Raw genomic sequence first — 25,954 nt, forward strand, 5'->3', positions numbered from 1 at the left:
CTGTTCTCAGGAGCTGCTGGCACAGAGTTTGTAGTCACATGTGAGGCAGAAGAACATGGTTATTTGCAGGGATGATGCCAAATTTAGGACTACACAGAAGTGCCAGCCTATTGCTCTTGCAATATTTCCCTGTCTGTGCAGAAGCTAGGTTTGGACTTCTGCAGAGTATCTGTCAGGGAAAGCAGCCCACACACTGCCTGCTGGAGAAAAAGAGGCAATTACTTTTAATTGTAGCTCTCAGCATGAAGAGACTGGAGAGAACATGTGTCTTGCTGCTGGCCAAATCAATACCCAACCCATGCAGTATATAAAAAAAAAGAGCTGGACCAAAGGTCAGGTACCTGCAGCAATAAGCAGCAATTGCAGCAGGAATGAATTTTGAAATTTGGGCCCAGATTTGACTCTTGAACTGGCATCCTCTAGTACTTCCCTGGAGTAAAAGTGGTGTGTGCATTGGGTTTAGGGTTTCTTTTTGGCTTGGCTCAAGAGAAACCACTGCAAAATTCAACTGTTTGGAGGATGAGAAAATATAATAAAGGATCCAGCAAAAAGGACTTCCTGTCTAATGGAAAGACAGCTCTCAATAGGAACTGTCATTCTGCCTAATAAAAGCAAGACCTAGACGGTCATTCCTTGAAATGGTCTCAGAATGAGCTTGCTGCCTCCTGACGACTCGGGTCACATCAGCCTGCATGGCAGCCTTCACATTAACTCACTGCTGAAAAGCTGCAGTCTCACCCTGCTTTCACTGCAGCAATTCTCAAGGTGGTTGGGTGGTGTCCCCTGTTCCTCATGTCCCCTTTCTATCACACAGATAGCTGTACTTTCTCCTTTGCCCTCATCTGAAGTACACCAGGACCAAGGAGGAAACAAATGGTCATCTCGCTTCCCCAGGCCTATCCTTGCAGAAATCCTGTCATCTTGGACATTGCTCAGAAGAGCAGGCAAGATGTTTTTCTTCCCAGCATTTCACACCCTGCTCCTTTGGTGCTGGGGTCTGACAAATTAGCAATGGTTACAATGTGGAAGGCAGAGAAACAGGCAGGCACTGAGGTAGTATAGGTTGGTATATTGGTTTTTGCAGCCCAAATTGCAGGACTCGAAAGATGAGAGAGGAATAGGCTGAGAGATGCATGGTTTGTGTGACCAGGGGAGAGTCACAGTGAGAGAACTGAAGGGAAGAATCCATCAAAGGCAGCCACTAACAGAAGCATGGAGGAAACCTGAGATCTTGCTCAGAAAAGGGATAGCTCAGCCCACTGGAGTTTTGGAGTGGGGACATTCCTCAGTGCTCTGTGACTGCAGTGGCAATGACAAACCATTTGTAGCAAGCTTCCTTTTGCAGGCTTTTCATTTCTAAAAGGAGTAGCATTGCCAAACAGAATCAGCTTTCTTCTTATTATCCCTGTAGTGCAAGTGGACAAAATGAAAAGGCCACCCATCTCAAAATCGGACAGAAAGAGAACCAGGTGTGGAGCCACCATTCACTACCTGCTGCTGGTCTCACTGCAAGGAACAGGTATTTTTATTCTTCTGCCTCTTAGTACTTCCCAGAACACATCAGAGCTGCTTTATCTGGATTGGGTAAGAACCCAGTCACAGAGCTTCCCAGCCACAAAACCTCCCAGCATCACTGCTTCTACCACCCGATAGTGCTTGGCTCCTGCTAGATGATCACAAGCCCCCAGAGGAGAGACTGAAATGAAAGGGCTGCTGATATGAAGGAGGAAATACATTGCTGGGAAATCCATTGAGAGGTGTCAGGTAGGGAGTGGGAATGGTAAAGTTCCTGTGGAGTGGGGATGGAGGGGACATAGAGGATGGGGTCTTGCTAGTGCAGCCAGGAGCAGAGTGTGCTCGAAACTCCTTTACAGTGCAGGGAGGAGGGGAAGAGGTTTCCACACTTACTCTAGCACATCCCTGTTGAACTGCTTCTTGCTGTTGCCCAGGAACTCCCCAATCATCTGGCGACTGAGGCCCTTCCGCTGGAGCAGGAAGTGTGCCACCCCAATGGGTGTATCTGGGATGAAGCCGCGGGAGATCAGGAACTGGATCCCTTTGTCTGGGTTTCTGAAAGAGAAGGTCAGAGACATACATGATGAGTTTGCATGATCTCTTTTATGCATTATCTCCTTTGGCTCACTTCACGGCTTGTAGCAATGCAGCCATCAGTATGTGCATGGGCTCCTATGAGTTCATGCGCGTGGCAGAATGGGACTGGTGTGGGCAAGGAGAAGTGACTTGAGGGAGTCCCCTTCCAGTTGCTGCTGAAGACAAAAGGATGCCATGGGATGCTGTGTTAGTTGCAGTACCTGCTGTCACCTGGCAATCACAAGTGTCATCCTTCTGCTACAAAGAATCCTGATGCACAATACCAACATCATCTTCTGCCGTCAGCCTTCTTAAGAGTTAAAGACTCTTGCACCTTTCCTGCCCCAGCTTGGTTTACTTAGGGTTCCTGTAAGGACATGATTAGATTGTGTCCTCCACACAACACAGGAAATACAAGTACATTCGGCTGCTCCAAATGCAACCCACAGTGAGCTGTCTCCAAGGACCAGGGTGACAGCCCCTTGCTTTTAGGGGAACTGGGGTTGCATCTTTGGCAGGGCAGACAAAGCTAAAGGGAAAAATGTGGCTGTAAAGAGACTTAGGAGACATTGCTGCCATGGTCAATGGGCAAATGAGGCTCAAGACACAAAGAGAGATAACCAGAGGTGGATACTTTTTCTATGGAAAAAAAAAAAAAATCTCTTTTTCATATATTTTTAGTGCTCAGTGTTAGTGACACTTTCTACCTTCTTCACCTGAGCCTGGTGCTGGCTGCCTGAACAGAAACCCCATTCTCAGGTTTGGTTATCTCTTCTTCCACTTCCCCCACCCTTACCTGTGTTGTTCTTCCCTTCTCTATTGATTTATCCCCTCAGGGGGGGGGGGGGGGGGAATTGAGAGAAGGAACCTGGAGAATGTCTTGTCAGAGCTAGGAAAATACAGAGGGGTTTTCTCCCTCTGCGGCTGTGGGTGCCTCTCTGAGAAAGGATTGGTGATGAGTGGGCCTGACTGCAGCTCTTGGGGGTAGTGCATGTCTCAATAGGTACATGCGTTTGTATACGTCTATGTCCTGTACATACAGATTTCTTTTGCATCATACACGTTCATTAGAGCCTGTGTGTCTGCATCTTTTGGCTTCCTCCTCCTGTCTCCTATAAGCACACATGGTTCTATGTATCCTGGCAGTGGCTGTGAGCCTACGTAGTGGTGTGTGTCCCACAGTACAGACAGGAATGAGTGTGCATGTGTGTATCATGTAGCAGGTTTTCTTCCTGTATTTCAGTCTGCCCCACTGAAGGGTGTCATGCACTCTTGCTGAAAGGAATTAGTGAAATCCCAGGGAGATTTCACATTCCTTTGGCTCTATGAGGTGGTGAGTGGGGGAGGTGAGAGGGTAGCTTCTTCATGAAAGGATGCCATACTTCCCTTATTAACCCAAATGCAGCTATCTATGTCAAGGCTCAAGGAGTGAGCTTGCTCAGGCAGTTTCCTGGGGTTAGGAAAGGAAAGGATGAGATCCCAGACCACGTGAATGCATGATATGCACAGGCACAGACTGTGACACTGTCAGGTGGTAGAGGATGTGGGTGAGCAACATATGTCTAGCTATAAGGGAGTCAGCATTTGGAATGGCCTGCTCCTTACAGGGGCTTCATGGCTATATAAAGAGTAGATGGGCTTGAAATAGTTCTGCTTACTCTGTAATGCCACAGAGAAAATATCCTGGGGAGCGTGGAGTCCCTGGGGAGAGTGGCTGGGAGAACAAGCCAACCCATTACATTTATGAACAGGAGAGTTGAAAGATCTGATATTGAAAACTCTAGGCCATCCTCAGGGAAAAGCAACAGTGTGCCTTCTGTATTACCACACAGATCTGGTTCACCTTTGAAGAGCACAGGCAAAGTTACTTAAGTGCAAAGGTCATATGGTCAGGACTGAAGTCAAGCTAAGCAATGGAGATGCATTAAATGCACCTCCACCTGCACGCTTGGGTATCTGGTAAGTGACAGTGCGATGTTCACTGTATGGGGATGATCTCAGCTACACTGGTGTGACTCCAAAGCCACCAGGCTGAGTTTGCATTCACTCCAGAGGAGCTGGGAGCTGAATATGGGCAGAAAAATGCAGCTCACATACTGGATGTGCATGGATGTGCAGATTTCAGTAGAGATGGCACACACAGTGCAAGAGGATGTAGGCTGAAACAGTCCAGCTGTGACATCCCTCCTGCACTGCCTATGCTGTAACTCAAACATACTTGCATACACTATTCTTCCACCAGCAGCAGCCTGTCATCAGTTTTTCTTGGGATTCAGTTTGTTCTCCATAAAATCCTGATAAGCAGTGCATCATCTCTGCCTCTGAACACCTGCAGAGGTATCCCATGTACTGCAGCATGCACCTTTTACCCAGATGTACAGCAGCAAACTCTGCTTCCATCTCTCCTGGGCCTGGTGCCTGTTATTTTGTTTAATGTTGCAGGGGTGTTAAACACCGCCAGCAAATGCTGCGGGATTCCTCATGTCCTGCTGGCTTTCCCTATGCCCACGCAGCCAGCTGCCCACACACACTGAGTTATTACAGCAGCACTGCATAATGAAGCACTCTCCATTCCAGGGATTCCACCCCCTCACTGTGGAATGGAGACTGGGAAACTGCCACAGAAGCACAGCATCCATGCATTCCCAGGGGGCTGCTCCGAACCAGAGAGCTGTTTTCTGAAAGTAGCAACTCAAGGCAACACAGGGCTGGATAGATTATGGCAGATGGTGATAGAACTGCAGGCTTCAGCTCTTGGTCCAGGGGAACAGACAGTAAAAAGGATGTGCACACACAGAGGCACGGTCTCAGCTCCATGCCCTATGGGTTGGTGCTCACATCACAAACCCTACAACAGTGAACTGGCTCCCTGCTAGAAATTGATAGGTAAATAACAACCAAATAACTGCAGAAAGCTGAATGGCCTTCACATCCCCTTGGATGGAGATGCACTGCAGTGTCACAAGGGGAGCCTTAAGTTCCTCTCAGAGAATAATAAAAAACAACCTTCACTCCCCAGAGCTAACAGGTCAGCTCCCTTCCTCCCTGTCCTCCAGTTTTGTCAAAACAACTGCGCCTTCCAGGTTAATACACACTATTTCAGCAGTTAGTTTCAAGGGAGCAGGGGAGGCCTGGCTAGGAAACTGTGTTTCAGAGCTCCACGGTAAGTGTTGTAGCCCACAGGGACCTGCAAGATGCAGTGAACCCAGATCACTGAATGAAGGAGGAAGGCAGAGCTGCTTCCCCACAGCAGACCTGGTGCTGCTAATCTGTCACATGAATGTGTGCCAGGCAGACTGGGGGAGGAGGAAAGGCCAGGAAAAAAGCATTCTCATTCCTGCTTTACCTTCACATAAGTGCCCATGTCAACTGTGCAGGAACCAAAGGAAAACACATTGGCTGGAGGGACTCCTGCCAAGCACAGCTGAGAATACTGAAACAGGAGCAGAGATGTGAGCCCCATGTCTCCCCCCCACCTATCCTAACGCAAACACTAGAACATATGTGCGGACCTGGAACTATCTCTATCACAATCAACCCCACCTGCATCTGGTAGCTACCTTCTCGAGTTCCAGCCTGCTTGTGCTCATCAGGCAAATCTGTGTGTGCCCAGAGCCTGACTTTGATAAACACACATGGACTCACCTCTTCACAACCTGAGCTCAGAGCTAGCAAAATGTCCTCAGTTCTGTAAGAGTCACAGATCTGTCTGCTCTAACACCACTTCAGCTCTGGGTGTGCTCTGAGCCCAGGCTGAAAAACCTCCATACTATATACATGTTATATGGAGGCTGTGGACTCCACATTCTTGCCTCCTGGAGTCCACAACCTCCACTCTACATGTATAGTAATCCTATGCATTGCCCCTTGTCTGTGCAAAACTTCTGCCTCAGACTGCATAACTTTTAGTCCTTGCTCTTACCAAAACGCCCACACTAATGTGTGGCAAAACATTCTTCTAGTATGAGTGCATTACATCCCCAGCATCTTCATCAAGGGACTCAAATGGAAACCAAGACAGCATCAGATGAGTGTGAGATGATGAAGCAAAAACCAGTATTTCTCATGGCTTGCTTAGATGAGAAAAGTCCCACTGAAAGGCGATGAGCAAATCTAAATCTCCTTAGAGGAGCTCAGCTGCTTTCTGCTAATCCAAAATAGACTCTGTGTGACCCCTCCAGTTAAACTCTTCTTTGGACTGCTCTGCTTTTGCTTTTCCTAGGATATCAGTCTCAGATGTGTGAGACTGAGATGACTAAACCTGGTCTGTCAGGTGAAAATCTACCCAGATACCAGAATGAAATTGACAGCCAGAGCACTTGTACTGGGCAAGCTAAGCCCAGTTCTACCTCTGTCTCTCTCTTTACTTGGAAATGCTCCATGTTAAGTAACCAGGGCTGGATTTAGAGTACCACCTATGTTGGTTCCTTTGCAACAGAGTGTGGCAGAAGCCTGGATCCCAAGCTCAGCTGGTGGATGCCAAGTGGACAGCAACTGGGACTGAAGGTTCAGAACTCAGGAGAGCATGGGCACTACTCATGGGGCTTGCTCCTCTGTTGGGTAGAAGCTGAGGACAGTACTTAATAAACCTAAAGAAAAAGCTGGATGAGCTAAACTGATCTAGACCAAGAGGCTGCCATCACGTGTTCCTGTGAGGGGTGAAATAGGCTGGGAAACACAAAAGAGGAAGAGCCACTCACATATTAAAGAGGTTGAGCCCAATGCGGTAGAGGCGCTTCCTCATGGTGTCAGTGGAAAGTGTGGGGGACTTGCAGCTAGCTGGGTTCTCGCAGTGGTACCTCGGGAGGCTGAGGATCATGGCCTGCAGTGCTTCTTTGGAGGACACCTCCGAGGCTGACTTGGCTGAAGTGGAGGTGCTGCTGCTGCTCAGCTGCTCTGAATTGTCTGCATTCTCAGACTCAGAGCCTTTGTTTTGCCCTGTCTCATTGCTAGCATCAAGCTGGAGCTTCTGCACTGCCATCTGCCCAGGCTCAGCACTGCTGTCTCCCGTACCATTAGCACTGACATTCACCTCGGTGAAAGTGTGGCTGTTCTGGAGAGCTGTGGACTCAGGTGAGCTCTCTGGGGCAGCCGGTGGTTCACTGGCTTCTCCTTCCCCTTCTCCTGGGCTTTCTTCAGCCTTGGTAGCTTGAGAGAGGCCAGCTTGGGCATTGTTGCTGAGGCAGTTTGCCATGGACACCGAGGTAGACGATGAGACAGAGATGTTCTTGTTGTCGATCTGGACTGTGACATCCCTAAAAGCCATCATGAGAGTGCTGCTGCTCTTGGGTAGAGTGTCTGGCAGGAGCCCTTCCTCTTTCTCCTTATCCTGCAGCTCAGCTTCTAAATCTTGGTTTGGCTGCATGGAGCTAGCACTGAAGGTCTCCCTTATCTGGTATGAGCCCCCGTCTTGCAGTGAACACATGGTCTTCAGGCTCCAAGTGCTGAGGGCATCATCAATAGACTTGGCCAGGGACTGAACTTGTTCTGTGAAGGAGTCCTCCAGCTCGGTCAGTGCCCCACTGATGGTGGCTGGCAAAGATGGAGACCTCACCAATGGGATGCCCACAAAGTTGTACCCCTCCACCAGGGCTTTCTCAGCAGAGAAGCTCTCCGAGTTCTGGACCCGGACTTTCCTCAGGGAGATGCGGCGTGGCATGCGGCTCTCTAGCAGCGAGTTGCGGATCTTCTCAAAGTTCTTGCTGAGCTGGTACTGCCGGAAAGCAGTTTGGATGGTGCAGGCTGCCCTGCGAGACACCAGGTGACCGCCGTACTTGTGTTCTAGCATTTCGATCTGGAAGACATAGAAACAGGAGATGTTATTCTTTTGCTAATTGACCTCTGATGGCTTTCTGTTACCCTGGTTCCTACGCTGCTGAGTCTGTAATGACTGTCAGAGGAACTTCTGACACTGAATTAGCTTTCCCCTGCACTACTGGAGCCTGGAGGTGCCCTTCCCTTGCTTACACACTTCTCTTGTCATTAGGGCAAGCTCATCACTGCAAATACAGTGCTCCAGCAATGTGTCTTCCTGCTCTGCAGTGCTCTGGTGATGTCAAGCGTCATCCCTTATCTCAGAGTGTTACTAATGCTCCTCCCCTCCTTAGTCACCTTAACAAATACTCTCATGGAAAGGAGAAACCATACAGAAATAGGAATAAAAAGTTAATTTTTAAATTCAGAAAATGCTGGGTTGATCATAGGAGCTGGTGAGAAACATCAGCTTCCATACAAGTCAGTGAGAGCTGTGTTTGTTTGCCGTCTTTAAAAAAGTACTCTGAATCCCAAAGTGTCTTCCTTTCTGATATCTGTGGTTTTCAGGTGTCAGCCAGCAGTGAAATAAAAACTACTCAAGAAAAGAAAGACTCTGGAAGGTAAAAAAAATCATATTTTAAAGGTTGAGTCAAGATATTAAGAACAGGTAGAAGGAGGATTTACTTCTTCCCGAGCTGGTAACAACAAAAACAGATGTAAATACGTACACGCACAGCTAAATGGCATCTCAACAGGCTTCAACAAAGCACGTATGAATTGTAATTTCTCTTCCATAGTCTAGTGTTCATACTTTCTGGTAATCCCCTCACTCTTCCTCTGCAGCTGGCCCTTCACTAATATCCTACAGGATAATGTTGGATGACTTGGTTCCAGTGAGTGACTGATGGAGGACAAGTGGGACAGTGTGAAGATGATGGTGGATAATGGGATTGAAGAAAATATAAGGGTGATCTTGAACTACCTTCACTGAGGTTTTGACTGAACTATGAGCTAACCTCTACATTGTCACTTCACAGGGCCCAGTGCAGATGCAGGCTGTAGAATTTATATGTGTGTGTGCGCACATGTGGAAATCCAAAAAAAAAGGGGGAAATGCAAGACTGGGAGTGCTGGTAACATCAGCCCTCAATTAACAGAGGATTCACTACATCTTTCATGTGGTGAGTATGAGCTCATTAGCAGATCCAAAGGCTGAGTTTAACTGACTGCATCCTTATCCCCAGAAAAACACCACTTGCCCCTCACCATGCCTTGCTGGCCCAGTACTCACAGGGTGAAGGACTGAACTCACAGAAGACCTGAGTTTCAGTGCAAACTGATTTTGTACTCTAAGCAAGACTGAGCCTCAGCTCCCAGAGTTGTGTCATCTGCTTCCTTCTTGTCTTCCTTTTTTGTAATACTATGTAAGTTGCAGATAAAACCATCAGTGAGTGATTTAGGTACAAGAAGGCTTGAAATCACAGCTGTAAAAAGTGTAAATCACCTCTGGCATCTTTCCAATGCTAACTCCTCTGGGGAAGACAATATGACATTGGGAGATGACAGGAAGAGAGGAACAACATGACCCCAGGTGTTCTGTGCCTGCACTGGTATCCTGGCTGTTGGAGTAAGTACTGCAGACCTTCCCCACTGAGACCCCTCACTCCAGGTAGCAACAGGTCTAGAGATCCTGCTGCACTGGATGGGAGACTGCCATTTCTGGAAGGGATTGGGCCTCAGGGCACATCCTGTCATAATTTCCTCTCTGGAAATGAAGAATGGACCCTTTGCCTGGGCTCAAATGTAAAGCTTCTGTTTTCTGTTTCCTGTTTTCCTTGCCTTTGAATTCACATCTGTTCAAAGCAAGCATCAAGCCCAGCACTGAGACATACTAGCAATTTGCTTAGCAGTGGGGTCAGCCACTGCAGTCGAAGAGACTGAGAGATCTGCTGTCCTTGTTTCAGCTGGGATAGAGTTAATTTTCTTACTAGTATCTGGTGCAGTGCTGTGTTTTGGCTTCAGTCTGAGAACAATGCTGATAAGACACTGGTGGTTGTTGCTAAGTTGCTTACTCTAGATCAAGAACTTTCCAGTTTCCTGTGTTCTGCCTATGAGGAGATGCACAAGAAGCCAGGAGGGAGCAGAGGCAGGACAGCTGACCCAAACTAGCCAAAGGCATATTCTATTCCATGGAACATCATGCTTAGCTGCTGATCGCTGCTCAGGGACAGGATGGGCATCAGTCAGTGGGTGGTGAGCAATCATATTGCGCATCACTTGGGTTTCTTAGCTTTTATTCCTCTCTTTCCTTCTCCTTTTCTTCTTCTTGTTCATCATAATCACCATCATCATTATTTACTTATTTCTTTTATTAAAGTGTTCTTATCTGAGCCCACAGGTTTTACCTTTTCCCAATTCTCCTCCCCATCTGACTAATGGAAGCAGGGAATGAGTGGCTGTGTCGTACTTATTTGCCAACTGGGGTTAAACCATGGCATCTGCTTACCCCTAATTTAAAAAACATTTTCCTAATATTTGCCCTGCTGCCCTCCCAGAAAGATTTTGATGCTGCAACAAAGAGAAATACAGGGATAAAAAGAGATTCTGAGTAGCACACAAAAGGGCTTTGCTGGGGTTCTTTTTCCTTCTTTCCAAAATGACCATCTTAAATCCCACCATAAAACCAGCATTCCTGTCACATCTCTTCAAGTTGTCCTCCCTTGAAAGGGACTGAGCTATTCCATGGCCCTCCCCTTCAGGAGGAAGGCTCATGCACATAAGTGCAAATTAAACCAATAACCTACACAGGCCCAACCCAGATAGTTATTACTGACAACTGACCGTGAGCACTTAATATAATGGTCTGGTTAATGAAAATGTAGAGCTAATTGTGTTGGGAGGGAAAGAGGAACAAATGGGAGGGACAGATACAGCCATCTGAGGAACAGAATAATAGTAAAATGCAAAATAAGGCAGAAGCAAGAGCCTTACAATTATCTGAGGTTTCCAAGGAGGTGACAGCCATTCTGAAAACATGAGATTCATATGCACTGATCTTATTAGAGGCAAAGACAAGATGTCATTGCTGATCTGAAGTAAAAGGCCAGTTTATCTCATGCAAGGACAGTTCCCGAAAAAAGCAGACTTTCAATAATCACCAAGAGGAGAGATCCTTCCAAAAGTCTAACAGAATGGTGCAAGCTGTCAGCACCTTGATAAAACATCACCAGCTTTTTGCAGCCCATTATCTCAGTCCTCCCAAAGGGCTAAAGCATCAAGGAGCAGAACAAGATGTAAAGTGACGGGACTCCCAACCTAGTCTGTTCTCCACCATGTACCAGGTGTGCAAAGATGTGTTCTGCACGTGGTCCACTTCCATCCAGCCTTATCCAAAGCAAGGGGAGTCCTACAGTGTCTTGTGGCTGTGATGACAAGGACTGGGGAGTGATCCAAAGGATGCTTGAGAAGACTGGTAAAGCCAGAAGAAGCAGCCCCACAGAGAACTTCCCTCCCCACTCTTCCTTGGTAGGAGTGGGTCTCTGTCTCTCCTTGATGTAGCCCAGGCATTTTCTGCTTACTGATGTCTGAGACATTCACATTTGCTATCAGGTCGAGCCAACTGCAGAGGAATTAAGGATTTCACAGTGCTGTGGCCTGTTTTCTTTCTCTTGAGAGGAGGAAAGGGCATCCATTAGCACCACAGCAGTCACAGGTAATGGAGATGTATGTCTGGCTTGCTGGAGGAACCTTCTCTTCCCATTTGAGAGGGGAGAAAGGCCAGACATGATTGGCCTTCTCTCACTCCTAATAAACCCTGTGAATCACAAGTAATTGCCTACTTAAAGCTGCTCTTCTCTGGGGAATGATCTGACAGCTGGCGCCAAAGGAAGGGGAAAACAGGAGGGGGTCACAGGGATTTCTAAGAATAATTAGCTTAATATATTTCTGGGTCTCAACATGAACACTTAGTCTGAGCAATTCAGGCCCTGTGGCTGAATTAGAAATGGCTGGGAAATATCCATTGCCATGAGGGATTGCACATGAAGGGAGCTTTAACAAGGTCAGCCTAAGGCAAATCAAAGTGCCAGGCCTGGATATGGCCAAACCTTTGAGGTACACACCCCATGGCTTTGTTGCCTATAGGCATAAATTTATAGATCTGCCAGGAGAGAATGGGCCTGATCTTATTCTCATTTAGCACTGGTTTTCCACCCAGGTTGCCACTGAGGATGGCAGCATGCTACCATGTTAGCAAAAAGAGGATCATGCTCAGTGACAGAATCTGAGTCACTCAAGTCAATGCATGCATTGTAGAAAATAACAAAAAGACATCGAGAGCATACATGCTCTCTGTCACCCATTCTTAATCCCTCTGCCTCTCACCAACCTTTCACAATGGAAAGACATTGCTGTAAGAGCCATGTGTAAATGGGACATTTTCCTTCATCCATGGTACATCTACCATGTTTCAGCACAGCAGAAGAGTACGCACGACTGAAAGTGTGCTCCTCTCTCCTGTGATCCCCGACAGTACAATAGAATCTCAACACAGGGGAAATTAAGAACTTGATTTTCCTTTCCAGCTTCCCAGCATAGTGCACTTCTGCTCTGCACACCATCACATGCTTTGTTTCATGGGATAGAGAGCAAATAGAGCCATGACCCCACTCACCAACCATCTAGTGTGAGGACCTGAAACTCCAAGCCCTGCAGAAGAGTCTCTAGGCTACTCTCCTTCCTCACCAGCACTCACGCGTCTCCTAAAAGGTAAATGTGACTTCAACTGCACTTTGAGACTAAAAATGTCTCCTTCCACCTGCTTTTCGTACTGTAAATTCTATGAACATATTACAGTCTGTGCTATGACTAGAAAACTACTGGGACAGTGCTTGAGGGTCCTAGCACTTTTCACTCCCTGAAAATCTCTCCTTCCAGAGCTGGAGGCAATCACCTGAGGACATCCATCAGGCTGGAGGAGAACGCACCCTGTAAGCCCCCTTTGCTTTGAGGAAAGTGGTTTCACTTACAAGATAGGCTACATCCCTGCAAGGTCAGGATTGCAAGGCACCACAATTTAATGAGTGAGCAGCTAACATGCACCCAGGGCAGGTCTGGCCTCTGCTGCAAAAACAGTGATAGGACAACATGACCTTAATGCTAAAATAACGCAGGACAGACACTCCCCAGGACAAATCAGAGCAGCTCTAGGACACTGAGGAAGCTAAGCCCAGATATAGCAGCCAAGGTCTGGCCCACCCTGAAGACATGTCACATTAGTTTGTGAGGCCAGTTAATTGGTCTCTCTCATTTCTTTTCCTTGTGTGAAGCAAGAATTCTGTCTGAATTGAGTATGCAACATTTTGAGAAAGACGGAGCTAAAGAGCCAAGGTCTCTTTTCTGCTCAGGAATTTATTGGTCCATTGATCTGACATATATGTTTAGGGACAGCAGCAATGCCTTGAGGGAAGTGGTTGAGAGATGTCCCTAAAGCAGCAGCTTCTTCTGTGGGAACCTCATTAGCTGAGACCCTTCATCTGCAATAGCACAGCTCCCACTGAATTCTCCAACTGAACGTGATCTGGACACTGTCACTAGCATTTGCTTGTCCTCCTTATCTCACATACCACAGGGTCTGCATATCGAACGGCCTCTCCTTGAGCTGCCATCCCAGGGAAAAGTCAGAAACCATTCTTTGGGTTTTGTTTTGCACAACAGCTCTGCTGGGCTGTAGTCTGCAGAGACATGGGTGTAGGGGGCACGTTCCACCTCATTGTTTTTGAATGAGGAGGCCAGCTGCTATTAGCCCCTGTCTTGCAGTCCCCTGCAGAGAGCCCATCAGGAGGTGCAGTTTGAGATGGTACACTTGTGATCTGGAGCTAGGCTGTAGCCTCAGGCACAGGAAGTAAGGCTTGCAGCTTTGAGAATTTAATCACTTTCAGCCTGGTAAACTTGCCTGTCTCTTCAGCACTCATCACTGGATTGAAGGCAATAATGGTAGCACTACCCAAACAATCGTGGTAGACACTGTGCAGGACACTCACTAAATAAATCCCTCTACCCCTGTAAACACATGCTTTGAAGAGACTAATGCAGAAGTGCACTGGGGGTCTGCTGAGCATGATCCAAGAAGGAAAGACAGCTCTTGGAGACCTCTCCCATGAAGGAAGACTTTTGGGACCAGTTGCTGGGAGCCCTACAGGCACTGTTTGCTTGTGAGCCAGACAGTATCTCTGGATGCTGCAGCTCTTGACTGCCTGCAACTCATCTCTAAGCCTACAGTGACAATGGAGTATCTGTGTCCATGTTGGACCACAGAACCTGGGAACCGGGGAGCACAGCCCAGCAGGTTTGGGTGAAAGTGTTTTGCAGTCAGAAAGGGGAAGCTACTTCCTCCATCAGCCCCATGGAGCTAAATGGGCCGGGCCTGCTCAGGTGAACGAAGGGCTAAGGTATTTGCTGAAAGATGTCCCACCACAGTGAGAATGCAATCCCACCCATCCCGTCCCCTTTTCCCACAGCCTGAGGAGGAAGCCCCTGTACCTGTTTATTCTTTAGGTCAAGGGAGAGCTCATAATCGGAGGCAGCTGCATGGGAACACGAGGCCGTCCCTTTGCTGCGCTGCACTCTCACTGGGGAGCCCGTGTGGTGGAGGCTCGCCTTCTGCACCAGAGGGGAACACCCCGCTGCCTGCTCTTCTTGGAGCTCCGCATGCTGGGCTTTTAGCGTCTGGGTGTCGGACCTGCCTTCCTGGCCACTCTGTCTGCCGGCCTCCTTCGGATCCTCCGTTTCACACCCGGCTTTCTTGCTTGTGGAACCGCTGGGATCGTCACTGTGAACAAAACGCAACGTTTCGCTTGGTTTATTTGGTTTTATGATATTGTATGTACGATTATGCTTATTGCTGCCTGCTATACCCAGTCACTGAACTGCATTCTAAGTGTCAGGGGAGCCTGGGCTGTGAAGGGTCTCTCTCAGTGATGGATCAGGACTTTAGGTTGGTGCAGCCAAAGCTCTGATCCCTCTCTCCCTAACAGCAGGCTCCTGTCCTGCATACACCGTATGTGCCAGTCCTGAGACTCCTGGAGCTGCCCAGTGCTGCCTTTGGAGGTGGTGCCACAGCCTATGGACACCTCTCCTGCTCTCCATAGCAGCTAGCACCCCTGTGCCCTTGCTGCCTATTGCTCAGCATCAAACTGTGCATCCCAGAGTTCCATCTGGCATGGAGTCTGGATCCCAAGGATCCAGTTTGCCCTGGCATTTCTAAGGGCATGTGGGAAATGGGGCAGAGGCAGCTGAATGTTGCAGAGTTTCCAGAGGAACTCCTGGAGACCTGAGAATATAGATGTTAACAGAGCCAGCCAGCCCTGAGGTCCTGACTCTTTAAAGCAAGTCTACAATACAGCCACAGCAGGCTGCAGAGCTTCCATAAAAGACATTTCTTTCTGACCCACAGATTGCCGTACCACTGAGATCTTGTGTAGAAAGGAAAACCCCTTTTTCTCCTGTCAGCCACAGCAGTATTCGTGTGAAACCAGGGCCAGACAACAGTGCACTCTTAAGAGACCTGACATGCTGCTCCAGGCAGCATAGGATTAGCATACATCTGATCCACTGAAGTGCTGAGAAAGTCTGTCCTTAACCTCTCTTCCCAAATATTCTCAAAAATAACCCAATTTCAAACAAGATTTTGGTATTTTGGGGGACTGTTTGAAGCATCAGAGTGTGTGCTTGTTGTTACATTAGTCTCCTTCCAGTGGCCACAGAGGAATAACAGGATTTCCAGGAGTGTGCAGGGCAGTCTGCATGGATACAGCTCCACTGTTTTCCAGGGGAGGAGTGTTTAGCTGAGAGCAACATCTACTTTGGAAATAATTACTACAGAACCACTGAAGCCAAGGATGTGTACTGCCTCCTGTATTTAAACACCATTCAATTATTTAATTCACTTCTGAATCATATTTCCTTCTGTTGGATTTGCTGCACATGCGACCAGTTCTGCTACCATCTAGATAACAAATCATTTTATGATTGGTGTTGATGTCAGCACAAAATCAAGGAAATTAGATATGATTTTCTGTAGTGCCCAAATTACTTAGGAGCATTTAAGTCTCATTTTCAAAAGTGCTATAAGCACTTAAGAGCCCAAGTCTTCTAACTGTAAATAGACTGGCTCCTAAGATTCAGAGCAATTTTGCATACTTACTAGTACTTTAAAATGAAATTTATTCTCTCCAGTGGTAGCTCTTCTGTTGAGCAGATTCAACAACCAAATTTAGAAATATTCCCACAGTTTCTAGAAGGGCTCCAAGTCTGCTGAGCCAAAAACAGTACCACAACTTCAGAACTAAGGAGGATGAAGTATTTAAAGGCAAAAAGTTTCTTCTTTTATACACACACATGTAGTCACCAGTTAAGACTTCAAAAGTAAATTCACAGAAGAAACCAGTCTCGTACATAAATGTTATATAACCAACTTTGTCAAAGCATATTAAAATGACATATCTGCATGCTCATCAATCAGGAAATACCACCATTAAAATGAGGCATAAAACAGTCCTTTTCAGTTGTATACCTCATAAATTCTTTCCTTGTTCTATTCCTGATGCTATAAAATTGAACACTCTTTTTCCAGAGATGTACATGTAAAGAATGTACTCATTTTTAACTCCTTCTGTTCTATGTCCATCCACATTGCAGGAAACATTAATAAAAGCCTTTTTCCCTACAGCTCACATTGTACCATTTTTATTGGCAGCCTCTGTTCTATCCATTCTCATTTTAACTTTTATTCTCAGCTCAAGGGATGACCAGGTGACATAGATTTCCATCATGTTGTGAATGCCAAAAGCCTCACAAGTGTTTCACGGGAAACGGACTGTGTCCTACAAAGCAATTTCAGCTAGGTGCATAAGCTCTGATTCAGCAAGACACATACCCCAGATTGCTTTGCTTAGTCAAGGCCACAGTGCATACAGACTTTCTTTAAGGCAGATCAGGATCTGAGACAGTAGACGAAAGAGCTAGAGAGTTGACTTACCTTGGAGCATGAATGGGCTCTAAATGCCAGAAAATATTCCTTCATGTGATGATGATGATGATCCTTGTTTGGATATGCTCCAAACACTTGCACATATGCTTAACTATTTTTCTGAAGGCGTCCACTGACTGCTTATGGTAGAATGTGAAGTGTGAGTGTAAGAGTTTGCAGCATTCAGGCTCATCACTGTAAGGCTGTACATCATGCCTAGTGTATGCTACCTATTTGGCTTTCTGTCACACACCATTTAAAGCTTGAGTGAGTAACATTCATAGTGACAGGATATTCTGGATGTTCTGTTAATGTAGAAGAAAAACCAGCAGGCTTTGTCAAATAACAGAACAACCCAGGTTGGGACGGAAGGCTGTAGGTCTCTATTTCAACTCCCTGCTCAAAGCAGGGGCATTTTCAAACAGATAAGGTTGATCTCAAGGCAACCTTTGAGTATCTTTGGACATAAAGTTTCTCTGGAAATTGGCTCTCTGGATAGCCTTGTCAAGGTCCTTAGTGCACTACTAAACCTTAATGGCCTGACTGGCCTCACCTGGGCCCCCCCAAATATCCCCTGCAGTTTCGCCTTTTCAGCCCAGCCCAGAGCACTCAGCCCCTGCCTCAACAACACTGTAAGCTTACTGGTCTCCAGCTCTGCCACAGGCTTCCCCTTTCCATGGCCATGGACCAACGTGATCTGGCCACTGACTCCACAGCTTGACCTTGGACCTGCCTCACCCCCGAGGGCCTACCCATCGATGCCTAGGCTTTGTCTGACCCTAGGTGTCCTCACTGGACCAGATTCTTACCCTGGCCAATGAGGCAGAGGCTGTTGGACCAATCCAAATTGCTCAGAAGACCCCTTTAGCCTCCTTAGGCATTTAGGTTATTCCTAAAAACACAGGGTGTTCCTAAGACTGCAAGCACCAAGTGCACATTCAGTCACAGATGTGTGAGAAGCACCACCAAGCTCAGCACTCCCACTCACAGTGAGTACTCCTAAGACACTGTGCTAGGATAAGGACACACTAACCACATGTACGTACAGTATAACCTTGCCTTCCTCCTCTGAGCCCAATGAATACACCAATAATGAATGTATTGAGCTTATGTGTGGAATTTTCTGAGGGTCAAAACTCGGTCAAATCAAAATCAAATTCTACTGAAGCACTCAAAGGCATTTTTCAGCTAGATGTTTTTAGGCTAGGCTAAATATAAACTTTTTAACCCCCTGCTTGTTTGGCTGTTGTGCTGTTCAGAAAGCAATAGAAAATACTCTTGCTGAAGTGGGAATAGTTTCTACATGTTCCTTTGTGAGAAAAATAAATGGCTGAACCACTTCTACATAGTAGGAAAAAAGAAATCTCCAAAAATGAAAGACAAACCTACTTCACCTTTGGGCAAGAGATCAAACCTCAGGAATTCCATCTTCAGATGGCAAACTTTAGTGACTCATAAGCAATAGAAAAAAGGGGCAAAGACAGAGTGTGCTTAGCAGCCTGAACGTTGGCATTACTGCTCTATGGTTCCACTTACCACCCTATATTCCTCATAGGTTTACTCGACCTTGAACCTGTTTCCAAGGAAATGATGTGGGAAGGCCTATTCTCTGTTACTGAGTAGCAGTGACTGCTGAAGCTTCCATATGGCAGACAAAACATGCTGCCAGAGATCGAAACTGATGCGGCAGTGAAATAGAGGCTAAAACCTTAATGATCCTGATTTTTAACCTCTGTCCTGAGTGGCACAGATTAGCACTGGCGGAGCACAGTTTTTGTTCTTAAGTGATACCTCAGGAGCTATTGTAACTACGGGGATACACTTACTTTCCCTTGGCCAGAGAGCCAACCTCCCTGGCTGTAGGATGAAGGAAGGGAATGGAACTTCTGCACATTCTATTTCTTGGATGAGAAAATTTTTCAGACCACTTGTAATAATCAGAGTCCCACACAGAGTCTAAAGTATGTATCCCAATGTCCTGGCCAAACTTCAACTAGGTTAATTTAGTTCTGCATCCCAGCATTCCCCCTGCAGTTTCAGCTGTAATCAGTGTTCTTCACTTGCTGTCCTAAAGTATCATATACCACCACCCTTCATAGTTTTTACAGCTACTCTTGCATGATAAATGAAGCAATTTTCTGCTAGTTGTGCAATCAGGTAGGGAAGGTTTGTAACGTCTTTGACTTCTGTTTGATTGAAAGTTGTAATGCTAATGTAAATCACTTATAATCAGACAAAGACTACAAATTCAGCTGTTCTGTTCATTCTAGATATTCATTCCTACATGACTTTTATGACCCATAGTAACAAGCTTAGTTATTACAAATAGATTTCACCTGCTATAGAAAGTATCTTTCAAGTTTCAGGTATCTCCTGCTACTTTTGCACTGCTGACTTGTATATGCCTTCTGCAGGCAGAAACCAGTTTTGTTAACAAAGATGGTGACTGCAATCTGACTGAGGGCTTATATGAAATACTGTTGCTAGTCTAGCATTTCAAAACAGGGATATCAGGGTTCTGGGCTGAATCCTAGTATTTGTTTCAAGAAAGCAGGATGGTGAAAAAGCTCTTGCCGTATTTTGAGACAATTCAGCTGGGCACCCATAAGTATGTGCAAGCGAGACTTCTGATATTTAGCTTCTATTTGCAAATTTCTCAAGAAGAATTTCTATAAGGAGTACACTGAGGGAAGGATGCACAGAGATGACAAAGGAAAAAGGGGTTTTGATGACTTCCTTATTTCTCCCTTCCTGGTATTTTGGAAACCTGAAGCCCAAATCAGTGACAATTACATTACCAAACCTGAGAAGCCCATCTGCCCATTCTTAGCAGTATCGGCTCCCCATGATGAGCTCTGTCATGGGACAGACCTGACTGATCTTCAGTTCCTACAGCATCAGGATGGTGCATTTCCTTGCATACACCTCACCATCTCCTTGCTGCTGGAAAGACACATTTCCACCTTGGCAAGGATCTGTGCTTCTAACTGCCAGCTGCGGAGCTGAACCATGGTTATGTGTTGGATCTTGACTGTCAGGCTTAGACATTCCCACACCTGATGACTTAAGAAAGAACATGCAGCCCCTTCCCCCAAATATTTCAAGACAATTTCAAGCTAGACCAGTAGGCAGGAACACAGAAGTTGGATGCTCCAGACATTACATTCCATTGCGCCGCTCTCAAATACCAGAATCAGTTCATGGTCTTATGAGTAATTTTCAGAGCTCTCAGAAAGGTGCTTACAGGGTAGCTGAGTGACTAAATGGGGTTCTCGGGTCAGGAGAGCTACCCTTCTCAAGGACAGTAATGTCAGTCCTGTGAGAAATTAAAACTGAGCTTTCTCACTGATCACCCCAGAGCTACACAACTCTCATGTGGTCAAGACACAAAACTCATCTCTTTGTTCCTTCTCTTCTCACAGAATCAAAATTACTGCAGATGAATGAGGGCAATAGCAGGATAACAAAAACAGCAATGGCTCTTCTGGGCTTGGACAGCAGTGTAAGAGACCAGTCACTCAAGAAGAGGATGCTCAGATGCCCTGTTGGCAGGTATAGTAGTTATGCAAAAAAGATCTAGCTAATTGTATAGGAGGAAGCTGTGGGTGTGAGGTGCTACAAAAGTACTACAGCAGCTGATCTCACCTCCTGTTTGTGTCCCTGTGTCACTCCAGAAGGCCACATTGCCATTCCCCACGTATAACTTACCAAACACTTTCTTCATGGTATTCAAGGTCAGTGTGCAGGACTGTGACCTGTAACTGAGGCAAAGACTACACGGACTAGTTGTGAAGGACCATGAAAATTTATGAATCCATTTCACAGGTCTCTTTACGAGGGTCAGTTGGTTATCGTATATACACTGCTCTAAAGTGCTGTGATTAGTATTGCCATGGCCTGAGAGCCACACAAGACTTCAAAGCTTCAGGGATGTCGGAATAAAAAAAAAACCTTACAAAGTGCCATAGGGAAAATTAGAACAAGAGATCACTGGCTAATGCCAAGATAACAGAGTTCAGACCCCAGGTCTGGAAGAACCTGTGCTTCCTCCATCTTGAGACATCTCAGCAGTTCCCCTGTCCTCTCTCCTTCCCCTGCTCAGAAAATAAATAAATAAATCAATCAATTGCTGAGTTAGCAGGGTCCAAAGTGCCTTTTCAGTTTATTTCATTTCAGTGTTCCCTGAGGACACCCATAACATACGGTGAATGGGTTGATCAGAATTCAATGGAAAAAACGGCTGAGACAGGCTTGGTAATATATTACGGGATCTTTTCAAGGTTCAGTGATTTCTGACATGCTGGGGGCCTGAGTGCTAAAGAATTGCTTCTGATTCACTTTTAAGTTCAGGTTTTAAGGAGACTTGGAGGCAACGTTCTCTGGAAGCATGCTGAAAATGATGGAAGGCAGAAGTCTATCCTGCCAGAGAGGCAGGGAACTTGGAACTTGATCTTGGCAAATCACCCCCTGCCAGCCAAGCTGCAGCTTTCCCAGACAGTCTCCCCAACACAGACAAATATAGGAACAAGATTCTGATTTTGTCTACATTCACGTAACACCTTGCAAAGCAGTGGCATCAAGCCATCTTCTCACACTAGTTTTACCCAAGAGGAATTAATGATAATTAGCCAAGCTTATTACCCATCCCAGAATGTATTACTTGTTTCATGAAAAGGCTGGCAGACACACCTGTAAAATAGATTTGACAGCACAGTATGGTAAATATACTGGAAAGGAAATAAATTTAACATCCTTTCGCACAGACCAAACCAGGCAATACCTTTTCCACATTGCTGAAAGTGGCTTTGGTGAGACGTATATTAAGCAGACAGAAAATGTAATAACACTAGCTAATACCTCATGTTCTACAGCGTTCAACATGCCAAAGTCAGGGCTTTGATTTCAGATTTGGTATTTAAACGTGATCCCTATGTGCTGTATAATTCCCACAGTGTTGTGTTGTTGTGCCTTTTGCTACAGAACAGCACTATGGGAGCTAACTTTACTCATGCCTGTATGTGGCCAGGCTCTGTGGAGAGACTGCAGCCAGCTAAGGACCAGGACCTTTGTTTTTTCATGGAGACAGATAGGTTCCTCCAGAGGGTGACTTGGAATGCCTAAGGCAGCTCCCACTGTAGGAGAAACGGTGTTTGTGGTGCAATGCTAGCTGTGCTGTGTACTGTTGTCACGCAGGTTTTTTCTTATAGTTCCTACGTGCGCCTGAGCGACACCTCAGAATGACACTCAGGCCACCCTCTGTTCTCCTCCCTTCCCAGCCATGCCTCCTGCTGCAGGAGCACAGAGCTCGGTTTAGGAAGTACATCCCATTTCTCAGCTGCCCATCACACCTCAGTGCTTGAAGCCCCAGGCTGGTTGCTGTGCTGTCTCTGCAGGTTAGACTAAGAGAAGGTCCCACAGCCTGTCACTGCAGGGGATGTTACTTGTGGCTGCGTTGACAGAGCACCTATGCTTAACATAGAGGTGTGAAAAGAACCAAGTGGACAGTGAAGGCATAGGGGGACCTTGTTCGTCAGGGTTTAATTACTGTTACCTTAACCCCAGACCTCTTTTGCCTCTGCAATGTTTAGTAAACATGACCTTTAAGGGAAAGAAAAAACAGATGGCATCCTGCATTAGTGTAACTGCCCGCCCAGCACCCCAGGAAAGAGAAACTTGGCTTCTCAGCAGCAGTCTTTCTGCCACTTTGACTCAGATCTCTTGGCTCCTCACCCCTGAGGCAGGTTTGAACATCACCAAATTCGCTGACAAAAGCCTGCCGGTGCAATCATGCAGAAGATAAGATAGAATTTCACTGCTAAAATGAGATGAATTCAGGGCTGGGAGGCAGCAAAGCCTCTACGAGGCAAGGAAACCTTGCAATATCCCTTCAGCCCATTGCTCTCCTATTCCAGCTGCCTGTGAGCTGGCTGAGGGACACAACTCTTGGCACCGATAGACCTAAGCAAGGGCTTCTGTGGTGTTCTTTTTCTACCTGTTGTGACAGACCCTAGGGTGGACTGCAACCCTGGGCTCCTTCCCAAGGGACTGGGGTAATTGGTTTCTGAAGGCACTGACTGAGCCACTTCACAGGAACATCTTTGCTTAACCCAGAAAATCTTGTTTCTGTTCCCAAGTATCTTGAGATCACTGCAGCCCAGTAGAAGGCCACTGCTTGTGTCAAACCAAAAAGGAAGCCTGGTCCTCCCCAACATGAAGAGTAACACGGCCTCAAATCACCATCTTCAATACAGACAGTCCAAACACTATTCACCTGCTTTAGGAAATCAGATATGATCCAGATTTTCACTTTGCCAGTGTGTTCAGATCTAGGATGAACCAAGATAGGAGACCAAGATAGAAACAGCATGGTTAGCATTCCTTCCTCCTTTCCCCACCCACTGACCACCCCCACAGCCTTATGCACCCTCTCCCTCAGCTATACAGCTATTCACAGAGCCCACACAGAATGGCCTGAGCAGCTGTACAAGTGTGCTCCTCTTCAGCATCTCAGACTCCCTTTCTTCCTGGAGTGTATGAAAGCCTGCCAGGGCCACATGGAGAACAAGGAATTCTGGAGCACAGACATGCTTTTCCAAAAGGAGAGCTTATTGTATTTCAGCCCAGAGCCTGCCCCAGTGGGGTGGTCAGAAGATGAACCTGCATAGGAATGAGTGAGTGTTGCAGAGCACAAAAAAAAGACAAAAGACCTTTGGATTGACATCACACTACAAGAAAATGTGTAATGAAAGGCCAGAGCCTCACTGCTGTCACTGCTAAAGAAAGTTGGCCTGAGCAGGAATATTCCAACCAAGGGACCGCTGTTTTATCTCCTTTTCGTATGTTCATATATTCATACTGGTTTTTACATTCTTTCTTTTCCTGCTCCTTCTCTCCTGTCATCCTTCTCTGTGTAGCACGTTTCCAACCCATTTTCCTTGCAGTCACTGTGTTATCTTTGTTGGGGTCAGTTTGACTCCCTTTATTTCTCATTGGCTCCTTTTTCCATCTCTTTGCCTTCTCTGTTTTCTGCCTTGTAAGCCATCAACAAGTGTGTGGACAGAGGGTCCACAGAAACCACCTGTCGAGTTCAACAGAATACACCTCAGTGCACAAAAGATCTGGAACGACCCAATTTTGGTGGTGGATGCATCTTGACCGTTGCAGATCAGGTCTGATGATTTCAGGAGAGGATTAGAATGAATGGTGTGAGCTCCACCACAGTCCATCTGCTATCACTTTATCAACCGTCTGTGCCTGTTTTCCAGTGCTAGATACAGGACTATTTCCAAAGCTGGCATAGCCTCTTCTCATGTGTCTCTGTGGTGTTATCACACAAAAAACATGGGATACCGCAGGTATTTATGTTGCATTCTGCTGGTACTAAAAAGTTGCCATGTTATGGGCAGGGAATTCTTTGCTGTGTAGGAGAGAGAGCATGAGGATCATCTCCAAGCCATGAGTGAATTGCCTAGTATTAAAGCAACTAACTCATCTTAATAACTGTTGCAAGTGGCTCTCACAACTGTAAGGTTGGCTATGATTGATTCCTTTTTACTGACATTACCACTGCTGTGGCCCAAGAAATGGTAAGTGCTATCACATGTGGGGGAAAAGCACCTGAATCCAAGTCCAAATTCCTCCAGGGCAGGACTCTTATAAGCAACAGGGGAGAAGGAAGGACTGGAAGAACATGTGGCCAGACAGTGTCTGGATACAGCTTCAAGCTCTCATCAGTGCCTGATGAGTATCTTTACATTCAAAAGAGAATACTTCGGATGGGATTTCCTTGGCCTCTCTCCTGCAGTCTTCCTCCTTCCTGAAGAAAGATGTTGACAGAGGCAATATTTTTTCATGAAGAGCCCATCTATTCCTCACTGTACTTCCTCACCCTCATGCTCTCCAAACTTGCCGGAAAGTGGCTGCACCAGCTGTTGGAGAGGAGCAGAGAAATGTCTGTGTGGGAGACAGATAGCGTCAAAATGTCCTACTGGATCTCCTTAACAGGGCTGAGATGCTGCATCTGAAACTCACCTCCTGTTTCTCTGGATGCTTCCAGAAAGAGCCATTCCTCCCAGGTCATAGTACCAGAAGAATTGCCAACTATACCTCCCTGCAAGAGATTCCCAAGGTTGTTCGTAAATATGTTGTTAAGTATGTTTTCTAAGACATTTTTTTGCTTATAATTGTGTTTCTGTATTTCCCCTAAATCTACATGCTCTAAATACCTTTGTGGTTCTGGACCTACTTTCCTGCAAAGCAATTAAAGCTGCTAGTTCTGATTGTACAAAACACCCATAAAAAGCGAGGGATCTACAGACTCCCAAGTTTAGGAAGAGTTTAAACCTGGGTCTAGACATCACTTCTCACCCACATCTCTGTGTCAGACTAAAATCAAAACTCCGACAACTGTGAGCATGGGGAATATTTACGTGAACTTTGCTGACCCATCTCTGCCTGTTTGCAGCATCTCCACAACCTCCAATTGTAATATCTTGAACAGGATTATTAAATCTACAGGGAGGAAAGAATAAGAAGTAGATGAGCTGTTAAGAAGCAGAAAAAATCCTCTCTTCATGCCTGTGACCTCAATAAGAAAAAGAAATGAGAAAAGAAGCACAAACAGGATGTGCTAACAAAGCAGAAACGCTACTCAAACTTCTCCTCTGTGTGTTAAAAAACAGTGCTGTGGAAGACTTTAGCACAAATGAAAAAAGTTCAACTGAAGAGCTTTGGATATGAAGTTGTTTGTCTTCAGAGCACACAAGACACAGACCATGGATGTAGAGGCTTGCTTTGCACTGGCATGTCCAGATGCTGTAAATCTGATGTGGAGTTTTCTCCATTAAGAATCAGAGAATTCAGCCTCCATGGTCCACTAATTGTAGGAGCTTGCACTTGGCACTGCCAGCTGGGGGCCAATTAGACTGAGTTGTTATGCTGTTTTGTGTGGTAGGTTGTAGACCTGATTTGATACAGACTAGAACCATTACCATGTTTCATACCTGGGCCAGAGACACTGAGTACCTCTGAGCTGGAAAGAAACGCCAGCCTCCAGGTTATATATCCAACATACTGCCAGCA

General features: G+C 46.2%; 1 protein-coding gene across 5 annotated transcripts in view; it reads right to left on the bottom strand.

The window, feature by feature from the left end:
- Positions 1 to 25,954, bottom strand: part of IQSEC3 (IQ motif and Sec7 domain ArfGEF 3) — a 103,481-nt gene that overhangs the window by 26,848 nt on the left and 50,679 nt on the right. For all 5 annotated transcript variants that reach the window (XR_009741775.1, XM_061444799.1, XM_061444802.1 and 2 more), the window contains exons 3-5: positions 14,386 to 14,674; positions 6,792 to 7,885; positions 1,909 to 2,070 (exon numbers count right to left, since the gene is read on the bottom strand). Coding sequence is in view for 4 of the 5 variants with exons in the window: in XM_061444799.1 (XP_061300783.1) it covers positions 1,909 to 2,070; positions 6,792 to 7,885; positions 14,386 to 14,674 (1,545 nt within the window). In the remaining variant the exon portion in view is untranslated. The remainder of the gene's footprint in view (positions 1 to 1,908; positions 2,071 to 6,791; positions 7,886 to 14,385; positions 14,675 to 25,954) is intronic.

The sequence above is a fragment of the Pezoporus flaviventris genome, unplaced genomic scaffold (assembly GCF_033815535.1).
Source record: "Pezoporus flaviventris isolate CSIRO_AGI_PZ_B2104156 unplaced genomic scaffold, CSIRO_AGI_Pfla_v1 ptg000002l, whole genome shotgun sequence".
Taxonomy (NCBI): domain Eukaryota; kingdom Metazoa; phylum Chordata; class Aves; order Psittaciformes; family Psittacidae; genus Pezoporus; species Pezoporus flaviventris.